Source organism: Eptesicus fuscus, chromosome 16, assembly GCF_027574615.1.
Source record: "Eptesicus fuscus isolate TK198812 chromosome 16, DD_ASM_mEF_20220401, whole genome shotgun sequence".
Classification (NCBI taxonomy): Eukaryota; Metazoa; Chordata; class Mammalia; order Chiroptera; family Vespertilionidae; genus Eptesicus; species Eptesicus fuscus.
Window position 1 is genome coordinate 20,013,645 of NC_072488.1, and position 15,331 is coordinate 20,028,975.

The following is a 15,331-nucleotide window of genomic DNA, read 5'->3' on the forward strand; positions in this document are numbered from 1 at the left end:
GGAGCTTGCAATGGGCACGTGAGAGGGAAGGAGGAAGGCGACAGAGCTGCCAAGGGCGGGAGAAAGGGTCTTCAGCTCCAGATCCAGCTTCCAAAGAGTTAAATACTACCAAGCAGCCCGACCTGGGTGGGATTTGCTTCTGGGTATAAAACAGGGCACTGATCAAAATCGAGTGGGACAAGTGACAAGGCTGAGTCTGATGCTGGTGGATGTCTTGGACAGGAGGCAGGCAGTGTGCTCAGCCAGTCCAGGGCAGGGACCAAAAGGGACGCGGGGCCGGTAAAAAGAGGGACAGACGGGAGGAGACAAGAGGGAAAGAGTTGAAGAAAAGTAAGGGGAAAGTAGGAACTGGGGTAAGGGGAGAGAGGAGGCTATGAGAGAGCACCGTGAGGGCGGCGAGGAGGGATTAAGAAGGGAAGGGGGATCGCTGGAGAGAAGGGCCCACAGTTCGATCCGGAGGAGGGGAGAGGGGCGCGGGGCGTGAGCGCGGGGTGGAGTGGGGCGCGGAGAGTGAGAAGAGGGGCTGGGGGGGGGGGGGAGGAGGGCAAGAAAGTGCGATCGCACGGCGGGGGGAGGAGGGGGCGAGGATTCTGGGCCGGGAAGGGGCCGGGAGGCTGGTGGGGAGGGAGAGAGAAGAAGGGGAAGAGGGAGACGCGCGGGGCCAGCAGCCGGGTGGGCGGGGAGGCGGCGGGAGGGAGCGCGGAGGAGAGCCGAGGCCAAGTGCATTGTGTCTGGCGGCGGCGCGCGAGCCCACCGGCGGCGGCGGCGGCGGCGGCGGCGGGGCTGCGGCGGGGCGGGAAGCCATGGAGCCGCGGGCGCTCGTCACGGCGCTCAGCCTCGGCCTCAGCCTCTGCTCCCTGGGGCTGCTCGTCACGGCCATCTTCACCGACCACTGGTACGAGACGGACCCCCGGCGCCACAAAGAGAGCTGCGAGCGCAGCCGCGCCGGCGCCGACCCCCCGGACCAGAAGAACCGCCTGATGCCGCTGTCGCACCTGCCGCTCCGGGACGCGCCCCCGCTGGGGCGCCGGCTGCTCCCGGGCCGCCCCGGGGCGCGCGCGGACCCCGAGTCCTGGCGCTCGCTGCTGGGGCTCGGCGGGCTGGACGCCGAGTGCGGCCGGCCGCTCTTCGCCACCTACTCCGGCCTCTGGAGGAAGTGCTACTTCCTGGGCATCGACCGGGACATCGACACCCTCGTCCTGAAAGGTGAGCGCCGGGCGCGCCTCGCTCCCGGGGCGCGGGCAGTGCCGCCCGCGGCGGCGGTTCCCCTGGGGCGCGCCGGCCCCCGGGGTCTCACCTCCCCTCTGCGCCCCAGCCCCCGGGCCCCGCTCCCCGGCACCTTCCTTCCTCCTTCCCTGCCGCCTCCTCTCTCTGTCCTTTCCCCTTTCCTCCCCGTTTCTCCCGTCTTCTCCCACTTCTCCCACTCCCGCACTTCATTCTTTCCGCAACTCTCTTCTTTCCTCCCCCTCCTGTTCTTCCTTTTCCCCTTTCCCTCCAGTCCGTGCTTTAGCCCCCTCTCCCCCCGCCTTTCTCCGCTGCTTTCCTTCCCTCGCCTCCCGAGTCCCCGCTCCTCGCCCTCTCCTCCCTCTCCCCGGTCCTGCACACCTGCCTCACTGGGAACGCGTGTCCCTTTCCCTGAAGCGGCTCCCCCCTGGGCTCCCAGGAGGCTCCGTCCCTCAACTTGTGCTTCCCTTTCGGAAACGCTGTTGGAGGAAAAGTGGTGCAGACCTGGGAGGAGGGGGAGAGGGGCTGTTTCTGGGATGGAGCTGATGCTGGTGGCAGAAGGAACTGATGTGGTAGCTGGCAGGCTAAGGGGGAGCTGAGGAGGCCCGAGCCACCTTCCCCCAAACCCCCTCAATTGCCGGGTTCTTAAGGGATTAGACCTCAAATAACATCCTCAGGGCATTGGTGGAACGCAGCCGGACGCAGATCGGACAGCTACTTTTTTTTCCCCCGCCTCGGTGGTGACACTGCACACCATCCTCAGTGTCTAGGCACACCCGGGTGAGGAGAGGAGAGGACCTGCGCGCACCCCGGAAAGTAGAGCTTCCAGGATCTGCGCGTGGAATCTCTGCATCATCACTCTCTTTCACTTGCGTGCCAGCTTTGTAAGGCTGTGTCAGTCGCTGTTTTGTCATTTGGCACCGAGTTGGAGAGAGAGCATCAGCTTGCTCCTCTGACATCTATGCAACACCTGGGTCCTATGCATGGAATCACATATTTTAAAAAATAATCTCATTTATTCAAGGTGACAATCCTATTGGGGAAGCTCATTTCTAATTTTCAGAGCTCCAGCCTTAATACACTTTTTAGAGATGCAATAAATAAGTAAATAAATAAACCTTTCTCTTGGACTAGCAAAAAAAAAGGAAAAGAAAAGAAAAGAAAACGTCTAAAATCAGTACATGTTTGTATTTAGTAGCCATCCAGGAAAACAAATGAACAGACTAGTGTTGAATTCCACTTTGGAATGGAATTGCTTAGAAAGGAGGAAGTTAATAATATTTTGGCCTTCAGAATCTTGTTAGTTGGCATAGTCTTCATTTCTCAAATGTGTTGACTTCCTGCTTCCTATGGCTAGCTCAGCTGGGGGGCTGCCATCTGAAACCTGTCTGTTCCTGGAGGGACTCCAGCGCTTTGGGGGATCACATACAGTCACCTTCCTTTGGGAAGTGCTCCTCTTTCTTTCCTCTCCTAACTTGCATCCAAATCTGATTTCTCCTCATGAAGATGCTGCATAATTAATTCTGATAGTAGCATAGCACACGAACAAACTGTAAGCGCTGGATTTGGAGGCTCAGCTACGGAATGCTCATTTAGGCAAGGCCATTTAGAAAGATAAGCAGTGTCGTCTGTCTTTGGGAATGACAGAGCTGCGTTTCCTTACACTCTTTCTGTGCCTAGAGTATTTGGTTGCAAGTAGATTGGATATAGAGTCATGCCTGTACCCTCAGGGCAGAGTCCAACCCAACTGCAGGAGAGGGACCCCTCCAGGACACGGCACAGTCCCCGCCTCTGCAGGTGCCCTGGCTCGCTGAGGTGCTTAGCTCCTGGGTAGTCCAGAATCAAATAATCCTAGAGACAGGGGGACTTTAGAGGTCATTGCATTCAACCTTCCATCCATTGTTCAAACTCCCTTCCTCTACCATCTTTCTGACAAATGGTTGTCTAGCCGAGTGCTTCCATAAGACAGAATTTATATACTTTATAGTATTGATGGTGTGTAGCCAATCCTTTGTGCAGAACACTAAAAAGTCCTAGTTTGTAATCAGAAGGCATGGGCTCAATTGCTGGCTCTGCTGTTCAATTGCAGTATAGCCTCCAACAGGTGGCCAGGCCTCCTTGGTCTTCAGTTCTTGGCTATAGTATTAGAAAGGCTGTCTATTCTTTAGGGCACTTTGTAGTTCTGAAAGCTATCATTGTTGTAATCATAACAACGTAAATTTAGCTTCTTGGGAAATTAATGAGCTGTCATTATTAAGACAGGAGGAGTTTGGAGAAAATGGCAAGACATCAGTACATTATGGAATCATAATTTGTTGTTTGGGAGATGGCCAAAAATGCCTCAAGGACGTTCAACATTGCTACTAACCTACCTTAGGCTAAGTAAGTCTAAGATTTAGGTAACCTAAGTCTTCTGGATCTCAGGTTCATCTGTGAAGTGAATGGATAAAATGAGCAGCTTTAAAATTATATGAATAATTTGAGAAAGGCAAATGTTGCTGATATTTTCCTTTCTCAAAACAGATGATTTTGGCACCTGTATTAGGTAAACAGTATCACCTTTGTTTTGACGTCTGACATTAGTGGCTGTGGTATGAATTTCTTTACATGAGTCATATATAATTAGAAATTGACATCACATCCAATAGAAAAGTTGGATAAGTAGGGTCTCAAGTTCCATTCTTATTTTCTTCTCTGAATTACCTTGTTTATGAGTCCTAATATTTAGAAATTTTAATAATAGGAACTCAAAAATATAGACTCAGATGGCAGAGTGGGGAGGGGTGGGGAAGGGCTTCAAGAACCACTTGGCAGAGCTAGTGAGCTCTTGAGATAAAGGAGATCAGCCTTTCCTTATTTGGACTCAGAGGGCAACGCCAGGAGGTGAGCGGACATTGCAGAGGAAAATGCAGAGTTGATACTATGGAAAACATTCTCACAATTGGAATTGGTTGCATTTCTTGTTACTGGAGGCAAGTATTTTTGAGAGATGTATAGTAGAGGAGATACAAATAGTCAATATGGATAGTGAGAGGTTAGTTTAGACAGAAAATGTGAGACTCTATAGTCTTAACCTCTTGCACTCGGATGTCGAGTGTGACTCGACACGGTTAGCATCGGTAGCAGCTCTTTTTATACTCTTTGAATGTATCAATAATTTGAAATATAAAAAAATCCAAATAAGTTTGTATGAAAAGAAACCCCAGTTTTTTATTCTACTGCCGCGCTTTGTAAAATCTGGGGTATTTAAAAAATTAAATCCGAGTAGAATAAAGGAATCGAGAAAAAAGCAAGCGAGTGCAAAGGGTTAATCCACTTAAGAGAAATCACGTGAGCCAGAAAAGCATTGATCTTAATGGGATAAATACAGTAGTTGGGAAAAATCATCAAATCCTGATTGTTAGCCTTTCATTATGATTCCTGTTCACTTCTAGCCCAGAGTGAGCCTCGAAGGCCTAGATTGGGCCTTCACCCAGGACCTTCAATGAGAATAGAGGTGAAGTTATTGATAAACCCATAAAGAACCAAGACTAGAACCCATAGTCACCCTACCAGGCTGACTTTTGGTGCTAAGGAAGCTTTGCTGGTCATAGTAAAGACTGTCTCTGACAAGTATGCAAATGAAGTTATCCTCTACTCAGCGATAAAAGGGTAGAAAAGTTGAGGGAGCCTAGTGGTAGGAACTTGAGAGAATGGACTTTGGAGCCGCAGGCCCCTTAGTACTTCTGGGGCTGTCAGGGGTTTGAAAGAAGCCTTTATAAATAAAAGCTACAGAAAGGCAGACAAGTAGGAAGGTGTTATGGATTGTATAAGGAGTCTAGGATATGAGAGGAGGTGCCCTAAAGTTAGGTTCTTTATTCCACATCACTTCCCTATCCTAGAGGTGGCTTAACATTAAATTATGGCCTTACCTTTATGAAATTCTGTAAAATGGGGCTGAAAATACTTATTCATTCATTCATTCACTCAATTTAGTTACTCAACCAATATATATTGAGTGTCAGGAATTGTTCTAGGCATAAAAGATACAGGAGTGAACAAAATGGATAAAAATCCCTGCCCTCATCGAATTTATGTCAGGTAGTGGAGTTATTATACAGTAACTACTCTTAGTAGGTTATTGGATGAGCACTTTGGGAAGGCTGCTAGCATTGGTAGGCAAATGACAGAAAATACAGTGCAAAATGATGGAGCGCTTTGGGGGACTCTCAGTCATTCTGTTCCAAGTGCAATTCTTATGTTTAAACTACTGGATAAACAGTAAAATAAGAGGACAGATGGAAAGAGACTCAGATGGAAACATTATATAATGCTTCTTTCAGTTACTGAAAACACTGACTTTAATAAATAAACATTGATGAGACTAGTGAGTAGAGGAGAAATTAATTTTGACTAGGAATTTGTCATTGAAATTTATTAAAAGTTCCAACTGTTCTTGCTAGCCTTAATATTAGACTGTAAAAATTTTTTAATTAAAATTTTTCATTAAAACAATTAACATTACTTTTCAAATATATGTACCTTATTTATGTAATTCAAATTTTAATATTACATATTGCTTGCAATAAACAAAAGGAAAATTAATGCTGTAGTAATTTGTTTTTATGAAATTTAAAATGAAAGCATTCCAGAAATGTGAAAATTGTAATTCTGTATGCCTAATGTTAACTCGTATAAGTCATTTGGGATTGAATTCTTGAAACTTGAAATAAAACATGTCCTTGTAGTTTCAGAAGCATTTTTCCTCTAATGAGATAAACAGAGATGTCAAAGACAGTGGGACATAAATACTTTGTCATTTTGCTCTCTGCAAGAAAAAGAAAGGGAAATTGGTAGGAATTTACTGGGTCTGCTCTTGACTCTGCCAATGATTTATCTGTTTCCCCTGTTGCTTATTTTCCATGAAATTAATAGGCTGTACAGGACCCACCAAGTTCTACCTGACACAGAAATAGATTGATGATTTTCTTCAACTCATTTGTAGACCAAAGTATCATTTGTGTTGGAATAATTATCTTCTAAGAGCAGATCTATCTGAGAGGCTAGGCGCTGTTTCTCCTTTCTGACCCCCTCGTTCACGTACTGTTCTCTAACCTTCTCTTGGACCAGAAGATGCTGCTGACAGAGGTGCTGGGAATATCATTAAGACTTCCTTTTTATTTCTTTACTTCTTACGGCAAGTGGTCTCTGAAATTATTATTATTTTTAATACATATATTTAATTGATTTTAGAGAGGAAGGGGAGAGAAAGATAGAAACATCAATGATGAGAATCACTGATCAGCTGCCTCCCACACGCCCCCTATTGGGAATCGAGCCCACAACCCAGGCATATGCCCTGACTGGGAATTGAACCGTGACCTCCTGGTTCATAGGTAGATAGATACTCAACCACTGGGGCACACCAGAAGGGCTCTCTGAAATCATTTTGAATATCACTTATTATGTTTATATTTATTCATTTTTAAATCATGTGCTTAAACTGTGCTAACAGAGACATCATTAAGCAGAAACAAAAGCAAATTTTGAAGGGATGTGGTCATAAATAGATATAAATGGCAGTTCAACTCTTTCACCCCTCATTCCAAAGGATTGCTTGTGTACTCTCGGGCAGGTGCACACTTTGAAGATGGCTTCTCTCACTGCTTAGTAGAAGAGCCAAGTTTCTCATCTGAGCAGGGGGAGGAGTGATTGTTCCTGTCATGGCTGAGATTTATAGCGGGTCCCCCAGTGCACTGTTACATCACACACATTTATCTTGCACGGGGGAGAGAAGAAGATGCACTTTATTTCTGTATCCTTTCTGACATTAGACACAGGATTAAATGAACCCTTGTCATTTAAACAACTGCCAGCTCATAGCACAAATGATTAGATTTGTAGTTTTGTCCCGCAGTGTTTTGAGGCTCACTATACCCACGTGTGATACTCTGTGTTTCAACACATTCTGTTGTTACCACTCCTGAAGGTTATGTTGAACAGAAATGAAATTCTTCCTTGCCGATTCTGTGCTCAGAAGACAATACTTGCTCCCATTCTTTCCATCGGAACACAAGAATTGTCTTTTAAAAGTAATTCATAAACACAAAAGTGAATGGTGCTTTAAGTGGTTTGTGATCTCAATTGCCAGAATAAATGACATTTGTATCCTGCATGTTTCATGGATAACACTCAACCATGGCCTTGAGGGGAAAAGAAGAAGAGTTTTTGCTATGTCATAGAAAGTTCACATCCAATTATACCCAAGTTGCTATGTGTTTTTTTCCCTTAGCTACTGATTTTTCTCCTTCAAAGCTCAAAAAAGAGCCCTCAAACTCCATCAGGCAGACTGCTCATAATTGCAAGTGTTCTTGATTGCCATAGACGATAAGCTTTTGTTGGGGGAGCATCTGGATGTTACATTCCATTGAAGGAATGACCCAGACTCCCAATGTCAATGCAAAGTGGGAGACCAGAAGGAGTGGGAACGTTGAAGGAATTTAGGCTGGTCATAGGGTTTTCCCACTAGTGACCAAGAATGAACTCTCCTTCCGTCTTTGAGTACACCTGCAGTATACCCTAGGATTACTGATCTGTGACCTCTGACACGCAAGCCCTGACCTTGAGATGGACTATCTCCTTATTTCCTGAGCTCGTCTTTCTGTGCCCACCTATGTTTCAGGGACAATCCACCCTCCTTTTTTAATACTCAATTGTGTGAACATCTGGGGCTCTTTTTCTTGTATTTTTTTTTTTGCTGGTTAAAAAGAATAAAAATAATCAGATTTGGTCAAGCTCCTCAATTCCCACTCTCTTGCAAAAACAACTGGTGAAATGGAAGGAAATAGACAACCAAACTGGAGGATTGGCAAATAATACAAATAGCAAATATACCTATGTTGGAGTAAAACATTAGCTCAATGTTTTGGAGGCAATTCAGATGAGATCATTTTAACCATGTAGACGTGCTTTAAGTTAAAAAAAAATGGTTTTTCTACAGTTATTACTTTTTTAAAACCATCACACCATTGATATACAGCTTAGCACAACTGGTTGTAAAGATTGTTATCAAAATAAAGGGATTTGTAAATAGAAAATGGTCTTTATCTTCAAAACCTGGTAAAATTCATGACAGTTCATTTTTCCCCCCTGCTCTTTTATAGTGTTTCCCTGTGGTTTAAAGTGATTGCAGTGATTAATCTGTTTTACAGCAAGTTTTAACTAAAAGGAAGTAACTGAACTTGGAGCAGGAGCGAGCCAGCATGAAGCTGACAGCCTTTGTTTGCTGCAGAGTACCGGGAAACTGCCTGCTGCACTCCATCTTTCTTGTGACTCAGCCAGAGAAGCTGATTGCAGACCAAACAATAATGTCATGGGGACACCCATCGGGGAATTCATTAGCAAGTGAAAAAAGGGGAACGCTGCAAACCAGATTTTAGTTCCCATTATTTGAATGACTGACAACACACTGAATTATTTTCTATAACTTGCAGGCTGTGTCCCCCAGTGCTTAGACTTTTTAATATGTTGTTCATTGGTATAAAAAAATCAATCAATTCATTCCTCCTCGAAGGATCTAAAGGCTGCAATATGCTCCCTTTGGGTTCTCCAAGTTATTTGACACTATGCAGGTAGACAGGGAAGAGGTTCCAGAAATACAAGTGTATAGGTAATTCTAGAAGGCTTAACCGTCCCTTTAGAACAGGTCGCTCAACTACAAATTAACACTGATGCTTCCATCTGCCTTGCCGACAAGCGTTGATTTGCAGATTTAGGGTCTATAACATCTGAACAGGTAGGGTAAGGGGAATTGGGGGGAGGGAGAGGCGATACTTGATTTGGATCTCTTTGGGCTGCATTTTAAGGAATTTTTGTTTGGCATAGGGGATGCGAGTATTTGCTTCACTCAACCGTCAGCCAACCCATGTTACTACTGGGTGTTGGAAAAGAAATGTTTTTGAAAATAAGAGGCTGCTTAGTGAAAAACATGGGTGCTCTGTCCTTCTGGTCCCATGGGGTTGTACTTCCCCTGACCACACCCAGAGCAGTGAGGAAGGGTGTCTGAGTAGGCGGCAGAGGGCTGTTGGTCAATTTGAGTTTGAATGCCATTTCTTCTCACAATTTTGAAAGCTGCTTCTAGTAATGGGTATAGTTGTCATGGGATTTTAAGTATGTGCATCCTGTTAAATGGTACTCCAATGAAATTATCCTGAAAAACAACAGATCATTTTCCATGTGATTGAAAAATTGTGGAGCAGATCATCAGAGTGACAATTTGACATAGAAGATAAGGGGGAAGAAACAAAAAATATAATGGCCAATGGGAATAATTGAGTCTAGGCCAGTTGGAGCTCAGTATTTGTTTTATGGCATTGGTATTTAAAAATCACTTATCTCAGGTGATTTAATCCTTAGTATCTAACATATTGTAGGAAAAACTTTTGTTTGGTGTTCAGAGAGCCAGGGTAGGCCTGACCAGGTAGCTGAGGTAGTTAGAGCATTGTCCAAGTATGCCAAGGATGTGGGTTTGATCCCTGGTCAGGGCACATATAAGAAACAACCAATGAATTCATAAATAAGTGGAACAACAAATCGATGTGCCCCGTCCCTCCCCTCTAAAATAAAATTTTAAAAAATGCAGACAGCAGGGAGTATTGACTGAAGGAACCTAAAACTAACAAGTACTAGCAAATAAAAACTAAGCTGAACTGAAGAGTGACAGGAAAAACAACAACAACTACTCACACGGACATTTCTGAAAAATGCTATCTTTTTGTTCAGGTGTTTGAAATAAACCAAAAGACACAAGGAAACTGTTTACTATTCAGCAATAAAAGATAAAATACAGCCAGAAGATGTCCACCAAAGAAGCATCGAAGTCATGTTATATTTCTTTATTTTCTCAAGGGTTACTTACCTTTTCTTCCTGAAACTTAAATTGGTAGGAGGAAAATGGGTAAGCATATATAAAATCAAAGATTTATGCAGTGATCCTTACCTGATTTTAATTTATAAAACAGAGTCTATCATTTGGACAGGGGCGGCCCTTGAATCTTGCACAGAAGAGGCTTAGAGACAGCAGTCTGATGGGCAGTGTGGATGGGACTTTATCCAGACTGTGTATTTTTTAGGGGTGCGGGTTGTAAGGGGAGCTGATGGGTATTGTGAGTATGGGTGCTTCACCGCCCGAAGTCATCCCCAGGTACCATTGATTTGGAAAACTGGAAACTATAAAAATAACTTATTACCTGTTAGACTTCTGATCCCAACATACCTGATTTGCAGGCGGGGGGCGGGGGGGTGGCACTTTAATGATGGGGGAAATCATAAAAGGTCACAATTCTGTATGCCCTCCAAACGTGACAGAGTTATTGAACTAACTATGTACGAGAGGCATGAAACAGAGCAGTTCAGTAATATTCTGATGATGCCATGAGGGAAATTGCTTCTTACTAATAGGCTCCAGATTTTCATTTTGGAAATTTGTGGCATGGGTGTTCTTTAAGAGCATGTTTTTATTTCTAAATTACCACAGAGTTCTTGCTTTAGCACTCTTCTAGTTCTGTTTTCAGGCTGAAATGGTAGACTTGTTTTCTTCCTGCTCCCCTCCCTCCCCCCAGGTATTCTGTATATGTAGTTTTCTGGAGTTGTTATTATTTCTGGAAAAGCCAGGCACAGCAGCATTTCTGGTTAGGTATGAAACCTTATCATTTGGGTTGTGGGTCTAACTTTTTAACTGCAATTAATAAAGTGCTTGATAAACACTTATCCACTCATGTGGGTGAGTTTATCAGTGAAAGATCTTTTAATGCCAAATAACAGAAAACCCAAATGAAAATGGACTTACCAGGAAAATGTATTATCTCCCATAACAAGAAGTCTGGAGGAGGCCTGCTCTCAGGCTGATTCAAGATGCAGTGCTGTTGGGCTTCAGTAGTCCTAACATGGGTGATTTGCCTTCAGGCTTGTCTCTTCCTGTTCGCAGCAGTGCCATGAGCCACTGCCTCACACAGCAACAGTGCAAAGGCTAGGAGGCCAGGGAGGCCATGCCCCCTCCTTCCCCCGCCCCCCAACACACTTTCTGTGAACCTTTCTTACAATGAATCTAATTTCCCAGAAGTCTCCCAGCAAACATCCCATTGGTCAGAATTATGTCACATGACCACTCCTAAACCAATCCCTGACAAGTGGAATGGAATCATCATAATTCCCTCATACCAATCAAGCTTCCCTCCCAGCGCTGGGGAAGGGCCCTGTCTCCCCAGGAAGCACTTGGCTGGCTGCCTGACACCTGAACAAAGTCTGGTTTCTGGGGGCTAAGGAAGGGAAGCATGCCTATGGCATACAGAACCCTGGTGCTGCTGCCGCAGGGAAGTCCTCATGGCCGTCCTGTCCTTCCTGTGTGATTCCGTAGGTGAAACAGGACTGAGAGGAGAACCCAGATTGCCTGCAACCAGAGAGACTCCACATCCTGCCCTGATACTGGGGAGGAAAAACATATTTTTCCCTCTATACTCCCAGGTTCCCCGGCTGGAACCCTGTACTTTAGACCGACAAAAGGCAGATTAACAAGAGGAAAATAAGACACATGGACCGGGGAGCACTCGGAGATGAGTACCTCAAAGAGGTGGTTAAAGCGTGGGCTTTTATGGCATCTTAACAAAAGACCAATACATTTTTAGAGAAGTGACAACACAAAGGAAAAGGACTTTGAGTGTCCAGGGCTGGCCAATTTGGGGAAGGTAAATCTACGGGGGAAACTAATGGTAGAGGTAAGGGTGAATTTTAGCAATGTTTTTATGTGGATTCCTCTGGTACTCTCTCAGGGCTGATAAAGGTCTAGAGTGGTCTCCAATGATTAACTTCTATCTTTACTCTTAGAGAGGGGATGTGGGGCACCTTTTCAAATTTATGTCCTGCTTTTAGCCAAGTAGGAGTGGGGCAGAGAGCTTTTTGTACCTACTTCTTCTCAATCGCTTTCAGCTCACAATAACACTTACGTCAAAGTGGCCTGTTTTGGGGTGGCGTGTTCTGCTACCCTTCATGGGTACATGGACGTTCCCTGAAAGTCCTGTGCTTTGCTTTTGTGACTCTGTGATCTCTAGTGACCCAGAGGCTGCATGGCTGTTTCTAAGGAGGCTTATTTATAATTGTACTTTTAAATGGAATGTAAATTGTTCTAAACTGTGCATTTTAAGGGATATCAATGAACTCTAAGATTTGGTAGTGCAGTTCCTGTAAATTTAATACACCCTGGTTTGGTGAGCTCAGGGCCTTAGCACTTCCCAGCTGCACATCCAGTGTCCCCAGACCTTCAGGGTCAGGGCAGTGCACTCCAGGGCCAGCTTCATGGAAATCATTATTCTGAACATGTCCTCCCCCCGCCCCCATCAAGCCAGTTTATAAAATCTGTTTACCCCCCAATAAGACTTGTTTTGGGTTTTTTGTAGGAAAACAAGAGTGACAATACCATATTTCAGTCCCATCCCTTGACTGGTAACTGAGTGACCATCATTATGACTTCCAAGTGCACCTGTAACTGTAACAACTTTGAGACAGAACATCAGCACATCGCTCTTTGCTATTGCCCGATGTGTGGGCAGAGGCACACATTCCAAATCTGAGAAACTAACCAATTCTAGCTGGAAGAAAAGCCACTTCACTTGTGTCTGTATTGGGCTTGAACAATACTTGAAATTTCTGTCAAGAACTGTGTTTGCTTTCGAAATCACAGCCCTGGAAGGCCACCTGAGAAAGTGGTGGTTTAGCAGAGTCTGATTCTGTGTTTGGAGCAGGGGGATGCAGGGGGAGGGCATTAAGATGAAGCCCACACATCTCATCAGGAATGTTCATGTTAGACCAGTCCAGGGCGCCTCACGTTTCCTGAGGGGACCTCCGTTTGAAACTGAGAGGCCTATTTATTAAAGCTTGATGCCTCTTGAGAGCAGGGATATCACAGCAAGAAAACAATCTGAACTGCTGCAGATGGGCTGAGCAAGCAGGATTTTAGCACAGAAGCCTCAGAAGATGGTGTAGAGCCACAAGGGATGTGGGTGGACATATATTTGGGCCACCAGATTGCATGCCAATTTGAAGGTTCAAATAGAAAAAAAAAAAAAACACACACACACCAAGAAGAAAACAAGAGAGCAGGCAGGAAAGAAAGGAAAGCAGGAAGGAGCAAATGAGCAACTATTTGGTGGATATTTGGGCACCATTTCTATGGGATCTTATTTCTTTAACATCTACTCAGTACATTTATATTTCTAAAATACAATCAGATCCTTCCTTTTATTATAAATCCACCTGACGGTTTCCTCAGTAAGTTAAACAAAGGATTACCAAATGATCGAGCAATTCCATCCCTAGGAATATGCCTAAAAGAACTGAAAACAGAAACTCAATGTCTACATAAGTGTTCATAGCATCACTGTTCACATTAGCCAACAGGTGGATACAACCCAGATGTCCAGCAGCAGGTGAATGGATAAACCAAGTGTGGTATATCCATAGAATGGAACATTATTCACCCATAAAAAGGAGTGTGATGTGCTGACACATGCTACAACATGGATGAGGCTTGAAAACATTATACTAAGCGGAAGAAGCCAGACACCAAAGGCAGTGTGTTGTAAGATTCCATTTATAGGAATATCCAGAATAGACCAGTCCATAGAGACAGAAAACAAGGAGGGAGGAATGGGAAGTGACTGCTTAATGGGTACAAGGTTTTCTTTTGGGGTTGATAAAAATGTTCTGAAAATAGATAGTGGGAATGGCTGCACAGTGCACTAAATAAAATTGAATTGTACACTTTAAAATGGCTAAAAGGGTAAAAAAAAAAAATCTCTAATGGTCTCCCGCTGCTTACAGCTACAAGTCTAAATTTCTCAACAGGTCATAAAACAGCCTTCACTGTGTGGCTATAGCTACCTTTCTGGTTATATACACCAGTCACTTTTCCATGACATCTAGGATCAGGTTACACCAGCCCATTTGCCATTCCCTCAGAGCATATACCCTTCATTCACTCTCTATGACATTGTGTGTCCTATTTCTTATGCCTGGAATACCGCCCCCCTCCTCCCCCCGCTTGTCCATCTGAGCACTCTTCCTTGAAAGCTTAGTTCTATTGTTATTTTCTCTCTAAATTTCCTTGACTCTCTCCTTAGCCCCTCATCCCTGCAGAATTAATTGTTTTATTAGCTGGGATCCCAGTGTGCCTTATATGTACTTCTATTACAGTATTTTCTACATTGTACTGTGGTTTGTTTTCTTATCCATTTTTCTCCCTTAAGGCCAGGGACAGATGCTAGTATCAGACACATGGCTATCTTTCTATAGATTGGCTGCTGAAAAAAATTACATTGGATTGATTCAAATCACAGTCATATCTGGTCCATTTTCTTCTCACTCACTTCAGTTTTTGGTTCAATTCCAGGGCAAGGAGTAGACAGAATTATTCTGTTTTCAAAGAGTAGGCCATTAATAATTAATGCAAAAAAGACAAAGTGCTTGGTATTTGAAAAAAAGTAGCAATAATAGTAGAAATAAAAAAACACTTGGGTATACTTTTAGTTTTGAAGTATTAAAAAAATCGGTGTAAAATTAGCAGAGTGCTTCTTAATGGGGGATTTTCCTCCTACAATGTTCTGAATCCTTAACTAAAGGATTATATTCTGACTGAGCTTTTCTTGTCTTCCTGCTTATCTCCATAGGAAGTCCCTGCCTTGAAGGAACTGCTCCTTTGTCTCTCTTCTCTCACAAGCCCTAACAGGGTGGTTTTTCAAATACTAGTAACTCAATACATAGGTGATGTTTTGTCAGGTTCATTCTAAGTATTTTCTTGTGCCGTCTTGGCATATTAAATATTCTCTATTTTCAATGAAATTGTTGCAGTTCCAATGGCATCCTTTGGCCAGGGGGCAGCATCCCTGGGATGGCTGCTGGAAGCCTCCGGTAGCTGCCCTTCCTCGGGCTCTTCCCTGAGCTGTTCTGCGGTGTCAGCCTTGTTTGGGGTGGGGGGGGGGTGGCGGGGGGGGGCTCTCCTACACTGAGAAAGCCTGCAGAGTCACATGGGGAGCCAGTGTGCTCTTCAGACTCTTCCAACAGAGCCAGCTCTCCAAGA

General features: G+C 44.4%; 1 protein-coding gene across 1 annotated transcript in view; it reads left to right on the forward strand.

The window, feature by feature from the left end:
* Window positions 1-803: 803 nt before the first annotated feature.
* Window positions 804-15,331, forward strand: part of TMEM178A (transmembrane protein 178A) — a 42,281-nt gene continuing 27,753 nt past the window's right edge. Inside the window, exon 1 of the mRNA XM_008162216.3 lies at window positions 804-1,206. Coding sequence (XP_008160438.2) covers window positions 804-1,206 — 403 coding nt within the window. The remainder of the gene's footprint in view (window positions 1,207-15,331) is intronic.